We start from the raw sequence: 23,606 nt of genomic DNA on the forward strand, positions 1-23,606 counted from the left end.
AATGGTTTTAGCAACATTCTGAGGCAGTATGGACTTACTCAAAAATTGCACATTGGAGGATGCCAAAGTATATTGTGGAAGAGGAGATTATGTGTCTTCATGAGAGAGGAAGACCATGCAGTATGTTGTAAGGAATAGTGAATCAGTATGTTAGTGGAGGAGAAGGAGAGAATGGATAGAGTGAGAAAAACATGTATCCCGGTGGTGGTACAGCACTGCCATAGCCATGCTGTATCAGATGGCTCTCTGGAGGGAGCAGGGTGTAGATGATATACTTCTATTTCAGGTACTTGTTCCGTTGGCATTCTAGCAATAATTAAATACTTACAAACTTTATTTTTGTGATTTTAATACACTTAAAAATCTCATAAACTCATATGACATTACAGGAGTGGTTACTCTGGTGTTGCCACATTTTGTTCCCATCGAGCGACTCCCATTGCAGCACAAGCTGGACTCTCAGGTAGTTAACTAGCTCAGTCACTTATACTGATATGAAGGATGTACTGTACTGTGATGTAACATAGGATAGCTTTAAAACTGTAAAATAGGTTGTTTATGAACAAAGGTTCTTTCATTGTATTTTTGGAACATGGTATTGAAATAGTTGTCTCATAATAATCATGTCTCTATGATGCTGGAGGGGGAAACCTACTTGTGGTGGCATCCATGTAACTGGATGTTTCTGCTATCTGTTTTTACAGATATTCCATACCTCCATCCCTATCCCATGAAAAGAGGAAAACAGGTTGTGAAAGGGATATAGTACTTGGCCTGCATTCCAGTGGGTTCACTTTTCAGATGGGTGTTATTCCAGTAGTTTCACTTTTCAGATGGGCCTTATTCCAGTGGGTTCACTTTTCAGATGAGCCTTATTCCAGTGGGTTCTCTTTTCGTCTGGGCCTGGGGCCACAGCAACAAAAGCATGTTTATATTTCATTAATGCCTTGTTCCATATTAGGATCTTCTTTGGAAAAGTATGGATATAATATGAAATAATGACTCTTTGAATATTTTTTTTTTTTTTTCCTGGATTTATTTTTGGTATCACCAGCACCAGACTGTTTTACTCAGGTTAGAAGACTTTTCAGACTGAGGGGTTATATTAGCCCTCATTAATACATCCATTGTGATGAGGTATTTCTGCGTAATATAGAATCATTTGGCATAATTTTTTTTTTTTATATTTATTTTTTTATTTTTTTTTTATACGTGCCATGTTTCTCTCACCTTCCCAACCACTTCCATTTCCTCTTCTCACTAAGGAATAGCCCAACTAACTCCTGTACTGTACTTCCCCCATGTTTTTACCATGGTGGTGTCATGTGGTGACACTGATACAATTGGACAACTCGACTGCCAGGTTATACAGATGTCCGTCACCAATCTGTCCTCGTAAAAGATGGTGGTAGACTATTGGATTAATTAAAGCATCTTCAGCCTGAAGTGTACAGGGTAGCTGGTAGTGTTTGCATAACCAGTTAGTTGTAGAACCTATTCATAATACTGTACTCTGTCCACTTTAACTTTGCCTAAAACTGCCTCCTCTGTCTTGAATACTGAACTGTAGCAAGAGATTAACTCTAGATTATGGTGCTAGCCATGAAGAATTGCCATGGGAAATATGTAGAGCTGTATTATTGCCCTGTTCTCTACTGAGCAATGTGAAATAAGCTGAAAAAGGATGAAATGTCTTGCCAAGTTAAGGGGTACAGTATACAGTAGTGCACCAACTTTCACTACAGCAGGATTCGCGGAATCCACTTTCGCGGCATGCACCAAATATTCCCTAACTTCCTCTTTCGCTTGAAAAAAATCGATTTTCGCGCACAAATTTTGGGTTTGGGACAATATTTTGAACTTTGAATTTCCTGCACCGCCCGCCCGCAACCCACCGCCATCTTGAATGACGTCATGTCAACACTCTGTCCACCCATTCCCACCATTGTGTACGAGCGTGCTAGCTCCATTGTGTTGGATTCTCACGGTTCAGTGGCCTCTACTATACCTGGTAGTGTGGGGAAGCAGGCTCTTATCACACGCTACCTGCAGAAGACTAAGGAAATAACGGAGGTGGAAGTACCATTGGAAGCCGAGGGGGCAGCCGACCATGGTGCTATCCCTACTGACAGTGCCATAGAGGAGCTTAACCTGGATGATGATTTCGATGGATTTGTTCAAGAGAACCTAGCACAAAGGGAAATTCAGCACAGAGTGGAAGTGTTGCATCAAGTTGCATCTGAGGAGGCAGAGAGAGAGAGTGGTAGCGAGGCAGCAAGAGGTGGCGCCAATACGTCTGGCGTGGCTAAATAAGCCCGCCACGCGCCTCGGATACTTACCCCCAACATCCATTAAACACCTCAACATGGTCTCTATGGTATGTTTCTCCTCATATAATGTGTACTGTACAGTTTTTATTGTTTGTATCTCACAATGCAATGTACAATAGTGATTTGATGTACTGTATTGCAAGTGAAAATGAAAATCTGATGTTACTTTAGGATAACCGGGAACCAATTAGCCTTTTTGCCATAAAGACAATGCCCCAACTTTCGCTAATTCCACTTTCGTGCATTATTTTTGGACCCAATTAGGCGCGAAAATTGGTGCCCCACTGTAGATTTCATTTTGATTGCCTTGTTTATACTTGTTGTTTTCCCTTTCCATTGTGTGTCCCTGAGTAATATTAATGACTGTTATGCACCTTGATTCTTTTTGTTATTTTATTTACTGATATTTGTTTATTTATATTGTAAGTTGGAATGAAGTCACAGAGTGTGCAGTGAGGCTGGATGGTGAGGATATGGAGAATGTGAGTGCATTCAAGTACTTGGGTAGTGTGATGAGTAAGGATGGAACTTTGGGGGATGAAGTGCGTGAAAGGGTACAGCAGGGAAGGAAGGTTGTTGGTACACTGAAAGCAGTGATGAGAAATAGGGAGGTGAGTACGGAAGTTAAGAAGTCACTGCATGATAGTATTGTGATCCCTACCCTGACGTATGGAAGCGAGGCATGGACCTTGCAAGAGGGGAACAAGTCAAGAGTGAGAGCAGTGGAAATGAGTTACTTGAGAGGAGCATGTGGAGTGACGTGGAGGGACAGGTTGACGAATGAAGAAGTGAAGGAACGCTGTGGGGTGGATGTGGATGTGGTTGAGAAGATTAGGAGAAATACACTGAGGTGGTTTGGACATGTGAAGAGAATGGAGAATGAAAGACTGACTAAGAGGGTGTATGTAGGTGAGGTGGAGGGAGGGAGAGGGAGAGGTAGACCGAGGATGAGGTGGAGGGATGGAGTTGAGAGGTATATGAGGGAGGGGGGGTGTGAGTTGGGGGGAGGGTAGTCAAATGGTGGGTGACAGAGTGACTTGGAGGCGTTTTGTCTGCGGCCACCCTTTGCGGGATTAGGGCGTCGGGCTATAGATAGATAGATAGAGAGTGCATTGCTTCTAAGATGGCAGTTATTCCTACAGAGATTCATTTTCCCAGTCAGCCAGTTTTTCCCTGTTCCTCCTCCTACAAAGTGCTTTCTGTGGTTTTGGTTTAGTATATGGGGCTGTGCTTTGGTACTGTTGGTGAAGTTTGTGTTTGCCTAGGGTTAGGTATTGTCTCCCCTCCTGTGCATGTCAAAAGTGGAGTGGCTGTATTTCACTGTCTTACTTGCAGGTTTCATATTTTCAGCAGCAGGTGAGCCATTTTTTCTCACAGGTAAATCTTACATATGTTTGCCCAGACAGTTGCCATGAAGTTTTTTTTTTGGTGGGGGGTGGGGGGAACATCTTGTCTCAAATGCATATTGATGACTGATTTATTCAATGAATAGGTCACTCGTAAAACTTTGTGCACTTCCTATTAGGACTGGTCATACTAATGGCAGCATGTTGATTTGATGAATACCATATGACATGTTATGAACAGGTCACCCATAGAACTTTGTGTGCTTTCCTGATGGGATTGGTCATACTAATGGTAACCCCCTGATTTGGTATGTACCATACTGTATGTATACTGTATATGTGAGTGGTAGATGACAAGCTACCATTGACCCTGGTAGATGCTACCGTAAGAGAGAAATGTGGCTACAAGTTAGGTAACTAGCCATAGTCATCACTCGTAGACAGGAAGCTCAGCCATTATTACAGTTCACATTATATGTCTGGTTTAGCTTCCAGGCCATAGAAAATGTCAGGTGTGCCATGGCCAACCTCAGAATGGGGATTCCTGAAGAGGAAACATGGCATCATGTATACTATACAGTGCTGTGTATAATTATTATGAAACACACACACACACACACACACACACACGAACAGCCGGAGAGAGAGGACGTCCCAGGCATCGCTCCTGACCTTGAGTAGTTTCAGGAATTTTGTCTGTCCTGTCTCCTAGGGTCTTTCTTTAAATTTAAAATAATGAAAGTTGGTAGACTACCAAAAATGTAAAGATTTGTTGGCAATAGTATACATGAATGTTTGTGGCTTATTGGTAACAGCTGTTTAGGTACTTGATCGGTACGTTAAAGATGGCCGAAAATGTAAACAATGAGGGAATGGAATTTCAAGGATTTGATGCTAATACTAATGTCATGGACCTAGTGAAAACATTAATTATGAGGATTAGTGAACTCGAAAAAAAAGTAGAGAATCTAGTGATAAAGGATGTGTCAGGAAATACGGAAACCACCATACAGAGTCTAATTCAGTCCAACGAAACAGCCAATGAAGAGATTAAGAATTTGAAGCGGGAAAATGTTGAACTGAGGAGGAAACTTGAAGAGAGTACTAATAAAACGGAGAAGGTGAGTAATGTACTAGAAGAACACAAGGCAAAGTGGGCACACGTAGAGGAAGAACAGAAAGAAGTGGTCAGCTTAAGAGAGATCATCCAGGAAGAAAGGGAAATGAACAAGAAAGAAATGGAAGAAAACGTAGTGAAAATACTGAAGAAAAAAGAGAAAATAGTGAGAGAAACTGTAGAAAGGAACAGATGTGTGATAGTATTTGGAAACAGGGAAGAGGAAGAAAAGGTTAGGTTCGCAAGACTCGAGAGAGACACGAACATGGTGAGAGGAATATTAGGCAAGATTGACCCCGAAGGAAACAAGTGGGTAAAAGAAATTGAGGAAGTAAGGAGGATAGGGCCTTATAAGAAAGGGGAAACAAGACCAATGAGAGTCAAGTTTACATCAGAAAGTGTAATAAATGAGATACTTAAAGTGACCTGGAAATTAAGCAAAGAGGCGGGGATGGAAAATATTATAATAAGAAAAGATCTGAATGAAGAAGAAAGAGAAGCTTTAAAATCATTAAAGGAAGAAGTAAAGGAAAAAAATGATAAGAGGACAGAGGAAGAACGTAATACTTTTTTTTGAGAGTATTGGATATGAAAGTAAGGAAATGGTATTTAAGGAAATAGAAGTGAATGAAATTAGGGTGTATGGTTGTGAAAGATCAGAAGTTGAGGAAGTGGTACGGACAGAGAGTAGGAGAGAAGAGGGTATTAATAATGTCAAAAATAATTTGAAGGTGATATATACTAATGTTGATGGTTTCATATCGACAAGGATCGAAATTAATGATTTCTTGAGAGAACATGAACCTGATGTCATGTGCTTTGTAGAGACCAAATTAAGAGAAGATATTGACGTTCATTTGGGAGATGGTAAATACAAACTGTGGAGAAAAGACAGAAAAGAAAAAAAGGGAGGAGGAGTGATGATAGCAGTGAAGAACAACATAAATGTAGATACTGTGGAAATGGGAGAAGGCAGGGCTGAAGTGATATATATGAAATTAGAAACTGGAGAGAATGTTAAGAGAGATATGGCGGTAGTGTATGTTCCCCCCAAAGACGAGAGCATGGAAGGATGACGAATACCATGAGATGTTGTCAGATATGGCTAGCTACTTGCAAAAAATAATTGAGAAAAGCAATAATATAATTTTGGTGGGTGACTTTAATTGTAAAGAGGTGAACTGGGAGGAATGGTACTCGGGAGGCGGCGAGGATTCGTGGGGTACTATGTTATTAAATATAATAATGAATAATGTGATGACGCAGTGGGTCAAAGAAGAGACACGGTTTCGAGGTGAGGACACACCAGCAAGGTTAGATTTACTGTTCACCAAAGAACCTGATGTAATAGAATCATTGGAATATCTCTGTCCTTTGGGAAAAAGTGATCACGTGGTCATTGAGTTCCAGATGTTAATAGGAAACGCTGAGCCAAGAGACGAGCTTCATAGACAGGGAAGATACAACTTTGGGAAAGCAAATTTTACAGGATTGAGAAACTTTTTTTTTTTGAAAATGCGGATTGGAGAAAATTCAGAGAAACAAGAGAGATACAGAGGAAGTGGGATATCTTTCTAGACCTCTATAATTTGGGAGTGGAAAAATTTGTACCAAGAGTAAGAGGGAAAGAAAACAGGAAAAAGGAGTGGTTTAATAGAAGGTGTATGATAGCCAAAAAAGAGAGAGATAAGGCGTGGAACAATTGGAGAAAGAGAGGTAACGACAGAACAAAGGAAGAATATAAAAGAACAAGAAACGAATACACAAGAATACGTAGGGAAGAAGAAAGGAATTTTGAAAAAGGTATAATTGACAAATGCAAGGATGAACCCAAACTGTTTTATAGATTTGTTAATGGCAAACTGAAACAAAAGGAAGGAATCACCAAGCTGAAAGTAGATGGAGAGGTCTTTAATGATGCGGCAATGCAAGCAGAAATAATGAACAAACGTTTCCAGTCAGTTTTCACTAAAGAAAAGGAGCTTGTGGAAGGGGAGGGAGTGATTAGAAATGTTCCGGTGATGAAAGATATAAAAGTGGAGGTGCAGGAAGTGTATAAATTACTGGAAACTCAAGATGTAAGGAAAGCCCTAGGACCTGATGGAATTTCTAATTGGGTACTGAAGGAATGCAGAGAACAACTGGCGGATAAAATTCACAGCTTAATTGTATGCTCACTGGAAGAGGGGAAAGTGCCAAAAGAATGGAAGAGGGCAAATGTGGTACCAATTTACAAGGGAGGAAACAGGGAAGAACCCCTGAATTATAGACCAGTGTCTCTAACCAGCATGGTCGCAAAATTGTGTGAGAGAATCCTGAAAGACAGATGGATAAAATATCTGGAAGAGATGAATATTTTGGCTGAAAGTCAGTTTGGATTCAGAAGTGGAAGGTCATGTGTTTCAAACTTGTTGAGCTTTTACTCAAGAGCGATTGATGTGGTACAGGAGAGAGATGGTTGGGTGGATTGTGTGTACTTAGACTTAGAGAAGGCCTTTTGACAAGGTACCTCATAAGAGACTAATGTGGAAACTAGAATATATAGGAGGACTAAAGGGGAAACTTCTGGAATGGATGAGAGACTTTTTGAGAGACAGACAAATGAGGACAGTAATAAAGGAAAAGATGTCTGGATGGAGGGAAGTAACAAGTGGAGTCCCTCAAGGCTCAGTGTTGGCGCCAGTAATGTTCCTGATTTATGTAAATGATATGGTAGATGGAGTGAACAGTTATGCGAGTCTGTTTGCTGATGATGTAAAGATCTTGAGGAAGATAGAGGTTGAGGAGGATTGTAAAATACTGCAGGAGGATTTGGATAGGATACACAATTGGAGCCGGACGTGGGAAATGAAATTTAATGTAAAGAAATGTAAAATATTGGAAATGGGTAAAAGTACCAGGAGACCATCACTGAATTATTTTTGGGTAATGAATTAATCAAAAAAGGAGAGAAGAGAAAGATTTGGGAGTGCTGGTCCAAGATAGTTTGTCACCAGAAAAGCACATTAACAAGATAGTTGGAGAGACTTATAAGCTCTTGACTAACATAAGAGTAGCATTTCATTATATGGATGAGGAAATGATGAAAAAATTGATAGTGGCCATGATCCGCCCCAGGTTAGAATATGCAGCGGTAGTGTGGTGCCCACACAAAAAGAAAGATATAAACAAGATTGAGAGAATACAAAGAACAGCAACCAAGATGGTCCCCAGTTTGACAGACCTGTCATACAGAGAGAGCCTGGAAAAACTGGATTTGCCTTCGTTAGAGGAAAGGAGAAAGAGGGGAGACATGATTGCGGTGTTCAGGACCATGGTGGGAGTAGATAAAATTGACAAAGAAGATCTGTTTGTATGGGATAAGAGAGCAACAAGAGGACATGGAATGAAATTGAAAAAGTCAAGCTGCTTGAAGGATATCAAGAAATATAGCTTTCCTTACAGAAGTATAGACTTATGGAATAGCCTGGACAAAGAGATCGTCCAGTCTAAAAACATAAACGAGTTTAAAGTTAAATTCGACTTATTGAGAAACAGCGACGGAAACCCACGAGCATAGTACATTCCGTGTATATCACAATTAGGTATATTCTTAAATATTTGGAACGACTTAGACAAAGAGGTGGTGCATGAGAAAAATATTCATGTGTGTAAAGGTAGACTTGATAAATGTGGATATGGAGACAGGACAACACGAGCATTGCTCAATTCCTGTATACTACAAATAGGTAAATACAAATAGGTAAATACACACACACACACACATAGCCATTACTTTGTAGAGTGCATATCTGTTTTGATATGATGCATTTTCTTGTTATGTGTACCAAATAATGAGGTATAAATAGTTAGTGAACCCTGTAAATACTATTTTTTTTTTCTTAAATAATGACCTACTGATGTGATGTTAGTTATACCTACTGACTTGTCCGTTTATCTGTCTTTCGATCTATTTGTCAATCTTGGTCTCAGTGTCTGTCTATAGCCAGTTACCTTATTCTTGGAAGGGATGGCCACAAACTTTTTGCCCATGTCACTTTTTCCTCTGCCTTTAGGCTGCCCTGTCTCCAACTCACATCACCCTCATATACTTCTCCACGGCTTCCCTCAATCTTTTGATCTTCTGTCTCCCTCTGCCTGCACTCTTAGTCAATCTGGAATTTTCTGTTCTCTCTGCATGACCAAACCATCACAGGGTACCTACTGTATAACACACATCTCCTTAACTTCCTCATTTGTTTGTCTCCTCACCTCCACATGCTTCTCTCAGGTAACTCATTTTCTCTCCTCATACTCATGACTTAGGTAATTCCAGTAAAGTTCAAACTTCAATTTCATGTATTACAGTAGGAATCATAGTACAGTACTGTTATGTGATTACTTGTTACTGATAAGCTCACTTCCCTGTTCCTTATCACTGCCCTCAGTTTGCCTATAACCTTTCTTATCTGCCCTACTCTTTGTTTCTATTTCATCCTCTAAACTTCCATCCATACTCATCAAGCCACCAAAATAATTGAAGGCATATGCATTCACTGTTTGATAACCGTTCAGCCCCATTATGCACCCCCCCCCCCTCGAAATTTCCTTCCTCATAAGAAACGAAATACACTAATAGTGTATTTTTTTTTTTTTAGCCACAATTTTCATTTTTATGCCCCCCCCCCCACCAAAAAAAAAATCCTGGTTGTGCCCCTGACTAGAACTGAATTGTGCCCTGCCTAGAAGTGCTGGCCACCCATACCTTACCGTTTCTTCTAAGTTTAATTCCAGGTGACCTGTGCCACATTATGGGGGGATTGTTAGCTTATATAATTTCCTGAACATTGTAATTATTGTAATGGGAATTGTTCATGCAGTAACACAGTCAGTTCTTGTAGTCACTCGTGTTATATCAGTTTCTCCCCAAACTTCAGCCTGCAGCAATATAATCCCAACTGTTAGATTTTTTTTTTCTTCATTCGTTCCTCATCCTTCTGCCTACTGGTGATTTTACACTTCCTCTTGGATATTTCCATCATTCTTTCCTCTTCTACATATCGGTGACTCTACACTGAGTGACAAGCCAAATGGTTTTCTGTACACCAGGAAACCATTTCCTATGCTGGGTGGTAAGCATATAACCAGGTTATGGCACCTGGTGGTTTAGTGGGTAATTCAGGCACCCCAATTGGATTGAGCCTGTGTAGGTTTATGTCAAAGAGATGGTTGGGGTTTAATGCTCACGTAATGCCACTCAGGGATGAGTGAGACTGGTCCCTCTCATTTTAAATGTCAGGACCAACTTCCTAGCCCCGGGCTTCTGTGCTTCTCATGGTGCAACATAGGAATGGATGGTGGATGGGATGGATGGATCAGTGAATGGAGAACACCTGTTATGTGGTGTGTGGATTATTTAAATATATTTCATTTTTCCTTCCCCTGTTCATCTGTTAAAAAAAAAAAAAAAAAAAGCTAATGCAGCTTTAGATGTTAAAGTTCTGCTCTGACAGTCCCCAGGTGATACTCACCTGACAAAAGTATCTAGCTCTGGAGCATTAATAAACCTTCTAGTTTGTTATTTGGGGAATATGTTATTTGAGGGACATGTTATGTGCTGGAGGTGGGGGTGGAGTTAACTCTGTGGCTAGGGTAAGGAGCAGATGGAGGAATTTCATGGAATTGTTGCCTCTCCTAACATGGAAAGGGCTCACTCTCCGTGTTAAGGGATCCTTGTAAGCAGCATGTGTTAGGAATGTGATGCCGTATGGTAGTGAGGCCTGGGCAATAAAGGAAAAGGTTGTTTGTAGACTTAGACGTACAGAAATGACAGTGAGCAGATGGATGTGTAGTATATCCTTGAATTTGAGGTCTTGGGTGGCTAGGAGTGTGATTGAAGAGTTGAGAGGAAAGATGGGACTGGAATATATTGGTGCTGTGACCAGGAAGGGTAGATTGAGATGGTTTGGGCATGGTGAGAGGATGGAGGATGATAGTGGGGTGTGAAAGGTGAGAAGTGTGAATGTTTTGGGTAGGATTTTGAGAATCAGACCAAAAAAGACCTGGGACAGGTCATACAGTGTGTCCTCAGGGATAAGGGACTGAATAGGGAGGCTAGTAGGGATCAAGCAGTGTGAAGGGCTACCATTAGGTGACCAGGGCCGACTCATGCAAGAATGTTGGAAACTTTATATACACGATACAATGCAAGTAGTATCAAAGCTATTTTTATTCATAAAGCACTTACTGACTTGAGTATTTATTCATTTTTGGTTTGTACTTGGCAGTGATTATTGCATAATACATCGTGTGTGTTACAGGGCTTCTCCATGGTGAACTAAATGAAGGGATAGGGTCAAGTGAAGCCCTTATGGGAAGTTGGCCAGAGGAGCAGCTGAAGGACTTGGACAGTGAGGGGCGAGCAGTCATCACACAACACTCCATCAGGGTCGGTTTCATAGATAACTATTTGAACATTTTAAACATAATCATTTGTTATTTGCCAATAATACAGTGAAATATTGTGCATTATCTGTCAACAATACAACAAAATATTATACACTCCACTCCTGATATTCAATGGGATTACATTTTGGAAGGTGGATCGGATAATGATTTATCAGATATCGGGACATTTATGATATGGGTTCAGTTGGGTTATGTTTGAGGCCCCCCCCCCCCAAAAAAAAATAGCCATATACTGTAGACTACTTCCTAGACCTCCAGTTGTTCTATGTCTGACTACTTTCCTTCACTTTATCACCTGTGGGCATGATTAGAAAGAGTAATAAGAGGTGAAGTAGAAATATGACATTTGCTCATCCTCGACCCATCTACCAACTTTTGTCAAAATCGATAAAAAATGTATGAGTTGACTTGTTCTGAACTTCTACCTTTGACTGTTTTCAGACAGTTTCTGCCATGCTTCAGGCCCAGTGGAGAATGAAACCCCAGTTTGAAAAAAAAACTAGGTGAATGAAGTTAGAGGGGTCTAAGAAGAAAAATATGGAGAAATGAGGATTGTTGTTGATTATATTATAGGGTGTTAGCATTATGTTTTAGCTACCAAGAAAAGCATGAGGATTATGGCTAAATGCATGAAAATATGTAATACCTCTGTGTTTGGGAGTTATGAAGAATTATAATTGTTAAGTTTTATTGGCATGTTGGAGGCATCCCTACATTTTCTGTCTGCTGACACACTGCTAGTAATGGGAGAACTTAAATGTGTCTGTTATTGTACTGTTGTTGCCAGTTCAGAGCTGTACTGTACCTACTTACGTCGTACAACCTTTTACTCAGGGTATTGATGGTGTGGTGAGAGAGGTTTGCGTCATTAATGTGTACTGTCCCCGTGTTGACCCGGAGAAGCCAGAGCGCCGGGGATTTAAGCTGCAATTCTATGAGCTGGTGAGGCAGCGTGCAGCAGCTATCAAGGCTAGTGGTCGTCATGTGATCATACTGGGTGACATCAACACGTCACATCGTCGTATTGACCACTGTGACCCAGATGAATCTGAGGTAAGCACTGGGTAATATTTGTGATAATTTTAACATGGTGGTAGTAGTAGTAGCTGTTCCCTAGGCATTCTGGCCGAACAGCCCCAAGTCCCTAAGGAAGGCCACGGCCGAGACCGGGCTTTCCCACAGAGCTCTCAAGGAGTGTATGTTGTGTTGTTGGCGTAGGTAATTGTGTGCAATGCAGTCTTCCATAATGTGCTTAATAGTATGGGGTGTTGTGTTACATCCAGGACAGGCATCAGCGACGGAGTCATCTAGCCTCTTCTGGTAGCTTAAGAGGGCTGGATGGTGCCCACATCTCAGCTTGGCCAGGTGGACCCTTTCCTCATGAGGGAGATAGTATTCAGAAGGGTGGATGTCAGGAGGCCGTGCATGCAGCTGTGTGTTGTCTTTAGGTGACTGAATGGAGTGGCGAGTGATCTGAGTATGGATATGCTTTTGGAATCTGGTCTGAGGGGGAAGAGATGACAGTATTTGTGTATGATATCGTGTGCAGGGTGTTATTTTGATGTTCTTTGGTGTGTGTGGATGTGCTGCCATGTAGTGGATGTTGTGGGTTTGTGGAGGCTGCAGGGAGAATTTGGGTGCCTCTAATGTCCAGGTGATCCTTGACTTTGGGGACTTTGGCTTCTTGATGTAGGTGGTCTGTGGGTGTAGTAGCTGTGCAGCCTATGATTATTTTTAGGGCCTTGTTCTGTATGGTCTGTAGAATGTTGTAGTGTGTTTTTGTGAGGTGAGGGGCCCAAGCAGGGCTTGCATAATTCATCACTGAACTTATATATTGTTTGTATACTGTGGTGGTGGTTTCTTTGTTGTGTCTAAATGTTGTATGGGCAAGTGACCTTAAAGCATTGAGTCTTAGTGTTATTTTATTTTTAATGTTTGTGATGTGTTGTTTAAATGACATTAATGTATGTCACACCAAGGATTTTGTGTGTGTGTGTGTGTGTGTGTGTGTGTGGTAGGGGAGTGTTGTTTATGGTGAGGTGTGGAATGTGACTGTGTTCTGCTGTCCAGTTTGTGAGAAGGGTCTCTGTAGATCTGGCTGGGGCTATTTTGAGCCTGTTTATGGTGAACCATTCGTGTAGTGTGTTGAGGTAAGATTGGAGGATGTGTGCAGCTGTGTTTGCGTTTTGGTGTGTACATGTAAGTGCTATGTCATCTGCATTGGAAGATATGTGTGTCTGTGGTGTGTGGGGTGTGGGTATGTCGTGCATGTATAAGTTAAAGAGTGTAGGGGACAAAACAGATCCTTGGGGGACGCCATTTGTGAAGTTTCTGATGTTCGAAGTCTGACCGACAAATGTTACATGTCTGCATCTGCCTACTAAGTAATTTGCCATCCATCTTTTTGTGATTGTGCATGTTTGTGTTGAATATTTTGTTTGTGAGGTTGTGGCGGGGGATGGCATCAAAAGCTTTGCTAATGTCTAGGGTGACTAGGATTGTTCTGTGTGGTGGCCTAGTTGAATTCATGCCATCAAAACTCTCTGTGTAAGGTCTGGAAGAAGTATGTTTGTGGAGTGTGGTGGCCTAAAGCCACGTTGTGATGGGGCTAGGGCAGTGTGAGGTGTAACTAGTTGAATATCAGTCATTCAGTGACTTTAGAGGGGCTGCAGAGGAGTGTGATGGGGCAGTGTGAGGAAGGTAATGTGGGGTCTTTGTTGGGTTTAGGGATAGTAATGATAATGCCATGCTTCCAGATGCTGGGTATTATGTTGTGTGAGTAGCTGTAGTTTGATATGTTGGTGAGTGCTTGTATACCTTGTGATCCAAGGTGTTTAAGGTGACTGTTGCTTATGCTGTCTGGTCCACAGGCAGATGAGTGCTTAAGGTTGCTAATGATGTGCTTCATCTGGTTAGAAGTGAAAGGTGTGTAGTCTGGGTCTGTGGAGAACTGTCTCTTACGTCGGATGATATGTCATTCATTGCGATGGGGGTTTAGATGGCTGACTTGTGAAAAATGATTGATGAGAGTGTTTGCATGTTGTCTATTTGAAGGTATGGTGTCTGTTGTTGTGATGGCAGCGTGTGATTGTGTAGTGTTGCTGTTGGAGAGTGTGATGCTGTTTAGTGTTTTGTAGAGTTTGCTGTTGTTTGTTTTGTGGTCAAGTGTTTGGAGATAATTATTCCAGTTTAGTGTTTGCTGTTCTGTTATTTTATTGTTTATATGAGTGTTGAGTTCTTGTATTTTATGTACAGTGTCTTGTGTATGGGGCATTGGGGAGTGTCGTAGTGTGTCCCGTTGACTGATGAGACCTTGAATTTCTGGCGTGAAATTGGGGTTGTGTCTCTCTCTGTTGCCTCTAGGGGTGTGTCATTTGTCTGCATTTTGTATAATTGTTTATTGAAAGTGTGCACAGCAGTGTCGATGTTTATGATGGATGTACTGTTTAATGTTTCAAAATGTTGTTGTTTCAGTTGTGAAGGCCTCCCAGTTGGCTTTCTTATAATTGGTGTGTGTGTGTCTGTGGCCAGCTGGGGTGATTCTGGTTTTGGTAGTGATGATGATTGGGAGGTGATCAGATCCAAGGGTTTTGACCACTCTCCAGGATGTTGTGGGGGCAGGGTTTGGGGAGCAAATGGTGCTGTCTTGGTTTGTGATTATGCTGTGCCAGAATGCAAGAATTGTGTGATACAGTACAGTATTATGATTGGGGTACAATATGAGTACTAAAGGAGATGCAAAAATTGGCAATAATTTTCTTTCAGTAGCAATAACATTCTTCCTGTACTGTTAAGAGACAAAAGACATATAATTGAAGTATGTTGGAAAAATATTCAGGATTTGAAATACCACATATGATTGATTTGACCAACTTTTATTCATTTTGATTAGTAAGGTTTGAAACAGGGTGCATCTTTGTTTTACCCAAATGCTGTAATGAGACCCGGGATATCTAGTGAAGATGCATGGGGTCATATTTCCTGAAAGATAAGAGTTGTCCGGATATTTTTCTAATATACCCGGTATATTTTAAAGCTGTGTGGTGAGGCTTTTATTTTCATTTTAATTAATCGGCTTTATAAGCAGTTACTGTACATTGACTGCATTTTTTCACTCTCCTTTCAGGCACCCCTCATTCATTCACATCTTTTCTTATGATTAACTTATAAAACAAGTGTGCATGCTGGAAACATGAAGTTTTTCCCTCAGTCACTTGGATGATTATATAATAATATATTGAATTCAGTTGAGAGGAAGAATGGAACTGAAGTGTGTTGGTGTTGTGATGAGGAGGGGTAGGTTGAGATGATTTGGGCACATTGAGAGGATGGAGGATGACAGTTGGGTGCGGAAGGTGAGAAGTGTGATTGTCGGGGGTAGGGTTGTGAGAGGCTGGCTGAAAAGACCTGGGACGAGGTCATAGAGTGTGACCTTAGAGATAAGGGACTGACTAGAGAGGCTGCCAGAGTTTGAGCAGTGTGGAGAGCCGCAATTAGATGACCAAGGCTGAAGCATGTAAGCATGTCGGAGCATTTATAAACAATATGATTGAATTATCTCTGACCAGAGGAGATCCACTTAGCATTCTTATGAGGATATAGCTGTGTAGTAGGCGCGTCTGTACTGGGTATATGCGGTTTTGCTTCTGCTGGTCCATGCTAATCCCTTTTGGTGTGAGGCTTGTCAGATCTTACTGCAACAATTATAAAGGGTGCTTCTCTTATACTATTAGGATGTGGGTCCTAATCTGGCCATACCACTCTGAAAAATGCATCTCGTTTGATTTTTGGAGTTGAAAGTTGGCAAGGCGAGTTGCATCACCTCCCTCCACCTTATGAAAGGACAGAACTTGTTTTAACCTTGTGCAGAATAGTTCAGGGATGCATAATTAACCTGGATTTTTTTTTTTTTTTTTTTTTTTTTTTTTTTTTTTTTGAGATGTTGGAAAAAGCATATATTGAAAATGTTGCTACCTGTAGGTTTTCACAGGAAATCTTTGCTGTCCCTTACTTACGTAATATTTTTATCATCATCATCATCATCATCCAGACCTCCTTTCCCACCCAAGGGCAGGGTGAGGAATATTTTTCTCCCTACTGAAAACAAAGTCATCATCATGATGATCCCACCTCTTTTCCCATTACAGGTGGGATTAGGTAGGGTCCAAAAAGCAAGGGAAAGGAAAATAAAAAGATAGAGAGAGACCTAAATATCAACATGCCCTGTGAAATGGATCATTTTCTCATTCACTCACCATTCAAGCCCTCAGAATGCTGGTTCCATGTCATAGACATATGTTCCACATGTAGCCATATATTTAACCATTAGACAGAGGTAAATGACTCATCATCATCATCATCATCAAATCCTGCGTTGCCCTACGAGGAGCGTAGGAGCCCGAGGCAAGGCAAGTTGGTCCTGACATTTAAGATGAGATTGACCAGCTTCACTTATCCCTGACTGGCATTATGTGAGCAATAAACCCCATCCTCCCCTTGAATATAAACCTGCAAAGGCCGAGTCCGATTGGAGTGACTTAATTACCCACTAAATCAACAGGAGCCAACTAGCGTATTGAATGGTTTCCTGGTGTACAGGAAACCATTTGGCTTGTCACCTATAGGCATAAGGAAGAGGAAAGAATGAAAGACTAAAGACAGAAGAGGACCGAAGGAAAGAAGGAACTTAGGTTAAAAAAAATGAATGCTAGACATTTGGCAATCATTCCTCTGGCCTGGAATCCTGGCTCCACTTCATAGGTACACCTTCCTCATGTAGCCTCATAATTACCAGTCTGATGAAAAAGTTAGTCTGACATTTGTCACATTAAAAATGGGTTGTCAAACTTGTCAAGCAATCCTCCATACAAAATTTATCCAGTCAGCTTGATCCCTTGTGATGTCTGTAGCTGTGTTGGCCTCCATATCTCCCTTACTCTTGTTCTTTTATCATATTTAACTTCATATTGGCCTAGCAAGCTTCCTTCCATCTTTAAACACTGTTACACATGCTCTTTTGTTCTACTGTGTTTATACCTATTTGCTTCAAATGTGATTATCATCAAAGCACTGTCTCATCAACTCTGTTTTTAGCCAACTTTCCCATTCCACATCATTTACATATCATATTATTTCTTATCCCTAGATTTCTGTAACCTAGGAAATAATTTTCTGTGCTGGGTGGTAAACATATAACCAGATCATGGAGCAAAGTGGAGCCTGCTATGATGCCACTGAAAACTTGGTGGTGTGGCATCCACCGATGTACCAAACTCTACACTTTTCCCTGTGCCTTGCTCTCACTGTAGCAAGACATTGTCATCTGTTTGAGTACATAAAGTTCACTGCAAGGGATCGTTCTGGAGGGGTGGTTGCCTACGTGTGGTTGATGGGTTTGCCCAGCCAGACAGACATGGGTTGTTCAACAAGAATATGTTTCTTAGAATCCCATCTCCGCTGTTTCAACTCTCGGCTTTTTATTATCATGCCACACCAAAGTCTCGCACGCTTATGTTAATGTGGATATTATAACTCCTTTAGGTCCTCTTGTAGCTACTACACTCACATCTCAGTTTTCATCAAGTCCCATGTAGCACCATCTACTTTCCTTCCCTGTGCCATCCGACTCTCCACTTCCTTTGAATATTTACATCTTTGTATCACAGCACCCAAGTACAAACTCTCTCAGCAGTTCAGGCCTTTCTCCATTCACCATAACATCTCATTAGATGCCACTTTCTCTCTTAGCAACCTTTGCTTTTCTTTTATCTACATTTACTTTCAAGGCACAATGCTCAGGGACATCAACAACACTCTCTACTGGTCTTCCTAGTTCATGTTTACTTTTAACAAGTTGCATCTACATACATCAAATTGGAAATACTTCATCCTTCACCATTCATTAATATCTTCATCCCTTTTTCTGTAACAGATTTTTACGTCTGTCATATCTCATCTCTGTATTTCCTGGGAGAACTGAACAACCATGGGAACATCACACTGCTAGAGCGCAGTATTGGTACTATGTGAAGAATACCACTAAAATACCACTGTGATAGTTATAAATATAGTGGTGTTATATATAAATATATAGATATAAATTTTTTTTCGTCCAAATACTTTTTTTTTTCTCTCTAATGGCCGCGGCATTTGCATTTGACTGTTTGTCTGCATGGGACTTCCAACCCTAGCGTGGATAATTAGATCACATTAATGTTCGTCATCTTATATAAAAATGAAAGTGTGTGTGTGTGTGCGCACATGCACATGCATGAGCACACACGTGCATTGGAGTGTTCATGTATGCATGGGTGCCTGTTTGAGTGTAACACTGCTCCTGAAGGTTTCTCCCCAAAACATCTGATTTCTATCAAATATCCTTACTTAAAAAGTAAAAAATCTTGTTGCATTAAACCTCTTTAAGAATCATGAACATTGAAGGAACAGCTGACTAGGAGATAGGCTGGATTTTTAGGTGATGTACAGCATTTAATATCAGCAGTGAACAAGTTTACTTTTTTTTTTTTTCCCATTCCATTGTATTAATCTTTCATTGCAGCAAGCCTTACAAACTAACTATCACACCATTGTCCTTACCAGATTTGTTAGTAAAAAATGAACTAGACAGGAAGATAGCGAAATAGATAGTGTTGGGTGAACATGGGAGGTTTGCCATGGTATTGGGAAGACTATCTTGACTCACACTTAGTGTGGCTTTGTAAATTTTGTAGCATGTCTTCCTTACAACAGTCTGAAGATTGCACTGTAATAACCTCCTTTGTGTTGTTGGTGCAGACTTATTTGATATTTAGCTATTATAAAACATAGACAACACTATGCTGTTGCAACCCTCCAACTGACCAAGCACATACCCCCCCCCCACCTCCCTGCACACCTAACCAAGCACATACCCCCCCCCCCACCTCCCTGCACACCTAACCAAGCACATAATGGCCCTTACACCCCCCTCCTGTGTACAGTAACACAGAGACAACAGGTCGCATTGAATTTTTTTTTTTTTCCAATGTTAAAAAAAATAAAGACATCATTCTGCCTATCAAAAGGCACCAGTTCACTGTAAGACACATAACTATGTGAAATTTCATGATTCTTTAGTGACTACTTTCCAAATTCTGGCTTCAAATTCCTTGCGCAGGATGCAATGAAATCTGACTTTTTTTTTTTTTTTTTTTTTTTTAAACTAAAGACACAACATTCTACCTATAAAAAGGCACCAGTTCACTGTAAGATACATAAATATGTGAAATTTCTTTATTTCGTAGCTAATACTTTTTGAGATTTGCTCTGGAAATGAAATCTGTACTTGGATAACAATACCCTCCTCTGACTTCATCATGTGGAGGGTAATAACATAAAGACACAGCAGCCTACCTATCAAAAGGCACCAGTTTGCTGTAATACACGTAACTACCGTACGTGAAATTTCATGACCCCATAGTTAATACTTTCAGAGATTTGCTCTGGAAATGAAAGCTCTGTGCCACGTATTCTTGTTGATCGTGGTGACAACAATACCTCTACTGATTTCATCAGGTGGAGGGTAATAATATAAGGTGGATGTTAAGATGTAGCAGACAAAACATCAAGATGGTTTGAAGTCTCTAATGCCAACTCATTATCACCATGACCAGAAAGATTTGTGTATCATGGTCTTTCTGTTAGTCGCTGGTTATCATGCTCTGTACTCTTATTTATGAAGTACCTTGATAATGTCATTGCAGGAGATAGAGTTGTTTAAATGACTGGAATAAATAGTGAGAATGAGGAAAAATCTTGCTTGAACAGTCTTGAGGGTAAGTTGAGTTAGAATGATGGGAAATGGTTCTAGAATTTTGAGAAATTTCATATTCATAAAGAAATAGAGAACTGCGCATGGCGGTTTTTTGGAGGTGTCCGTGGTGGGCAGACATAGGGGTAAAAATGAAATTTCCCAAAGGCCTAATTTTGTCTTAGGAATTGAGAGAACACATGCCAAAGTATATAGTAACAAAATATTAGCTCAATATTTACCTTAGTAAAGCCATGGATGAACATCGAAGTGTCTGATTCCCTGTTGGAATGTATGGTTTTTGTTTTCTTTATTGGTTTCTATTTCTGTTTCAGTGTTGAAGGCTAAAACATGCTTGCATGGGTTGGTCTTGGTCACCATGGCACTATATTCGAATTTCACCTGCACAGCCAGGGCTGTACTGAGCAGTCGCACTCGGAACAGCCTAGGCTGTATAGAGCAGTTAACGGGTTAAGAATGCTAGTTCAGTAGCTATGAGGGAATTAAGAGAAAAGGGTCATCTGGTTCACTCTTTCTGAGAAACAAACAGAAGTGGCAGCAATCTGCATTCTCTGAGAAACAAACACAAGTGGCAGCAATCTGCATTCTCTGAGAAACAAACAGAAGTGACAGCAGTCTGCATTCTCTGAGAAACAAACAGATGTGGCAGCAACCTGCTTAAACCAAGTAGCACCGCACTGTGCTCTGTGGTTTGCTGGTTGGATTTTTCCCCGATCTGGGCGGTCAAAACTGCAGATACTGGAACCGAACAGTTATGTTGGAGTTTACAAGTACTGTAGTTGCATGTAAGGAGTTGTATATATATATATATATATATATATATATATATATACACACACGAGTTCCATTTTAGAGAGGCTTTTGTTGTTGGAGGTTTGACTGTATGTATGCAGTTGATAACTTGACCACAAGAGAAAATTGGTTTGTAGGTTACTTCAGAAGCATAAGTGAGTTCCACACTGTGTTGGAGGAAGCTTTACTGTATGTTGGTATATGGAATGCATATTAATAGATAATCTGATGTCATCAGAAAACAGATTTGTAGGTTACACTAGAAATAAAATTTGGTTAACAACACAAATAGCATAAAGATTGCATAAAACAGTCATGCACGATGTTCATAAACAGTCATATCCAGATCTATCAGACATTTGAAAATTTAAGTGGATGGATTCTTCTACTGTACAAGCAGAAATGAAGACTGTAGGTTGAAGAAATGAATGAAAGAAGGTATTTTTGAGAAGCCCACAGTCCATGATTAAAAAGTACTTGTGTACTTGCTTGATGTGATGCTACCTTCCCATGACTACACTAAGTGACAAGCCAGGTGGTGTCTTGTAGCCCAGAAAACCATTTTTATGATGGTAACTAAATAGCCAAGTGGATATCTGGTGGTCTGTTAGGTTATGGTGCTCCAACCAGATGTGACTCGCAAGAATTTACATCCAAGGGTTGATTGGGGTTTATTGCTTACAGTGTCACTCAGGCAATCAACCAGTCACTCTCGTCTTAAATGTCAGGACTAAGTAGCTTAGCCCCTAGTCTTAACATTCCTGAAAGGGCAATAAAAGATTGGCTGATTAGCCTAATTGAAGTGTAGATGTGTATGGTAAGTTAGAAACTCTAAGTATGGTACTGAGCACTAGAATTATGATAAACTAATTTCAGGATACAGGTGCACTGCATCATCATACTGTATTTTTCTTACAGGACTTTGAAAATCGAGTTGATCGCAGATACCTTGACCAGTTACTCCTGCCTCTCCATAAGTGTGAAAATGATATGGAACCCAGAGAAATTAGTGCTTCATTTTTTGAAGAAAATGCCAAAGTTCCGTATTCCAAGACTACAGTTAAGGGTAACAATTGCAGTATTTCACAGAAAGCCACCAAGTCAGCTTCAGATAAAGAGGACATGGTGACTGAAGGTGTAGATGTGACAACTTGTGTAAGCAATGATAAAAGTATTGGAGAGCAACATGCACTAATTGAGGAGGCAGTGGATGATGAAGAACTGTTGAAATCAGAAACAGACTTTCAGGTAGTTGATACTTTCCGCTATTTCTATCCAAGGAAACTAGATGCATTCACATGTTGGAATACCTTCACAAATGCTCGAGCAACCAATTATGGTACGAGGATCGATTATGTATTGTGTGATCAAGAATTCCTTCCTTATGTCCAAGACAGTCTGGTTCTGCAAGAAGTCATGGGAAGTGATCACTGTCCAGTTGCTATTTTAGTGGAAGGAGAGTTGATGCCTGCCCCTCATCTACCTCAAAGCTGCACAAAATTCTTCCCTGAGTTTCGTGGGGAGCAACAAAAGCTGTTGTCTTATTTTCAGCCGAAGTCTGCTTATCCTGATCGTGACCAAACAAATTCAGTCTTGAATTCTGGTGTTCTGTCTAGAAGAGGGAGCTTAACTGTTAGTTTAGCACAGAAAACAGCTAAAAGAAAACCTGTGAACACCAAGACAAAGAATAATAGCAACAAAAAGGCATGTGTGGAGAAACAGACAACTATTAGTGCATTCTTTAAAACAAATGACCAGAAGTCTGTTTTAATGCTTGAAAACTTGGAATATTCTGATCTGGATGAAGGTGAGGATATGCAACCATCCTCCAGTCCTGCTGTCAGTTCGGGCCAAGAGAGCCTCGAGTCCCAAGAAATCTGTAAAAACATTGTGCAGGAGAGCTCAGAAGATGTAGTTGAGAGAGGGGATAATGTTAGCAGTAGTTTGAAAGATGAATCTGTTGCCCAGGATGGGATTAATAAAGGAAAAGGCAGTGCAGGTAAATCAAATGCAGATACCCAGAAGAAAAATTCTGGATGGGGGTTTCTGATGAAGGCTCCTCCACCACCACCACTGTGCTACGGCCACCGAGAACCTTGCGTCCTTCAAACTGTAAAAAAGAAAGGCCCAAATCTCAACCGACAGTTCTATGCTTGTGCTAGGGGGGTAGGCAAGGAGGGTGATCCAAATGCAAGATGTAATTTCTTTAAATGGGTAGGTAAGTAAAAAAATGATAATAATAATAATAACTGTCTTGTCAGTATAGTATTAAGTTCAGTTAAAGAAATTGCTTAAGTAAGTTTTACTTAAGCTCTGTCAAGAAAAAGTTTATATTTTTTATGAGATGGTATCATATATATAAAGTTTACAATAATTTTTTTACATTGTTTACCTTGGCATCAATTCCTTATATCCTATAAGTCCCTGTATTAGATGTGCTTTAAGACTACTGAATAACTATGCTGTGTGTTTTTCTCAAAATATCACCTAATGATACACTGAGATTGATTGTTTATGAAAAATATTATGAAAGCTAATTTTGAGATGATGAAGACTAGCTATGGCTGCAGTTAATTAGATGGAAGACTTACTTTGCTTACAGTAATGTGAAAATGCTTTGAGATAGTTTGATGGTATTACAGTGTGTGTGTGTGTGCGTGAATGAGAGTGATTGTTATGCATCTGCATGAATGAGGTTTTTAACTGTTCAGATAATGGGTGATGTCCCTTGTAGTTTATTCTTTCAGCTACCTGAGGATTTTATT

At 40.4% G+C, this 23,606-nt stretch overlaps 1 protein-coding gene across 1 annotated transcript in view; it reads left to right on the forward strand.

The window, feature by feature from the left end:
• The window catches only part of LOC145411819 (DNA-(apurinic or apyrimidinic site) endonuclease 2-like), a 30,437-nt gene extending 7,177 nt beyond the window's left edge, over window positions 1–23,260 (forward strand). Inside the window, exons 3-6 of the mRNA XM_080281779.1 lie at window positions 390–463; window positions 11,093–11,220; window positions 12,075–12,293; window positions 21,760–23,260. Of these exons, the coding sequence (XP_080137905.1) occupies window positions 390–463; window positions 11,093–11,220; window positions 12,075–12,293; window positions 21,760–23,067 (1,729 nt within the window). The 3' untranslated portion in view covers window positions 23,068–23,260. The remainder of the gene's footprint in view (window positions 1–389; window positions 464–11,092; window positions 11,221–12,074; window positions 12,294–21,759) is intronic.
• The last annotated feature ends 346 nt before the right edge of the window (window positions 23,261–23,606 follow it).

Source organism: Coenobita brevimanus, chromosome 91 (assembly GCF_032717465.1).
Source record: "Coenobita brevimanus isolate Jiangsu-jjx chromosome 91, ASM3271746v2, whole genome shotgun sequence".
In the NCBI taxonomy this organism is placed as follows: Eukaryota; Metazoa; Arthropoda; class Malacostraca; order Decapoda; family Coenobitidae; genus Coenobita; species Coenobita brevimanus.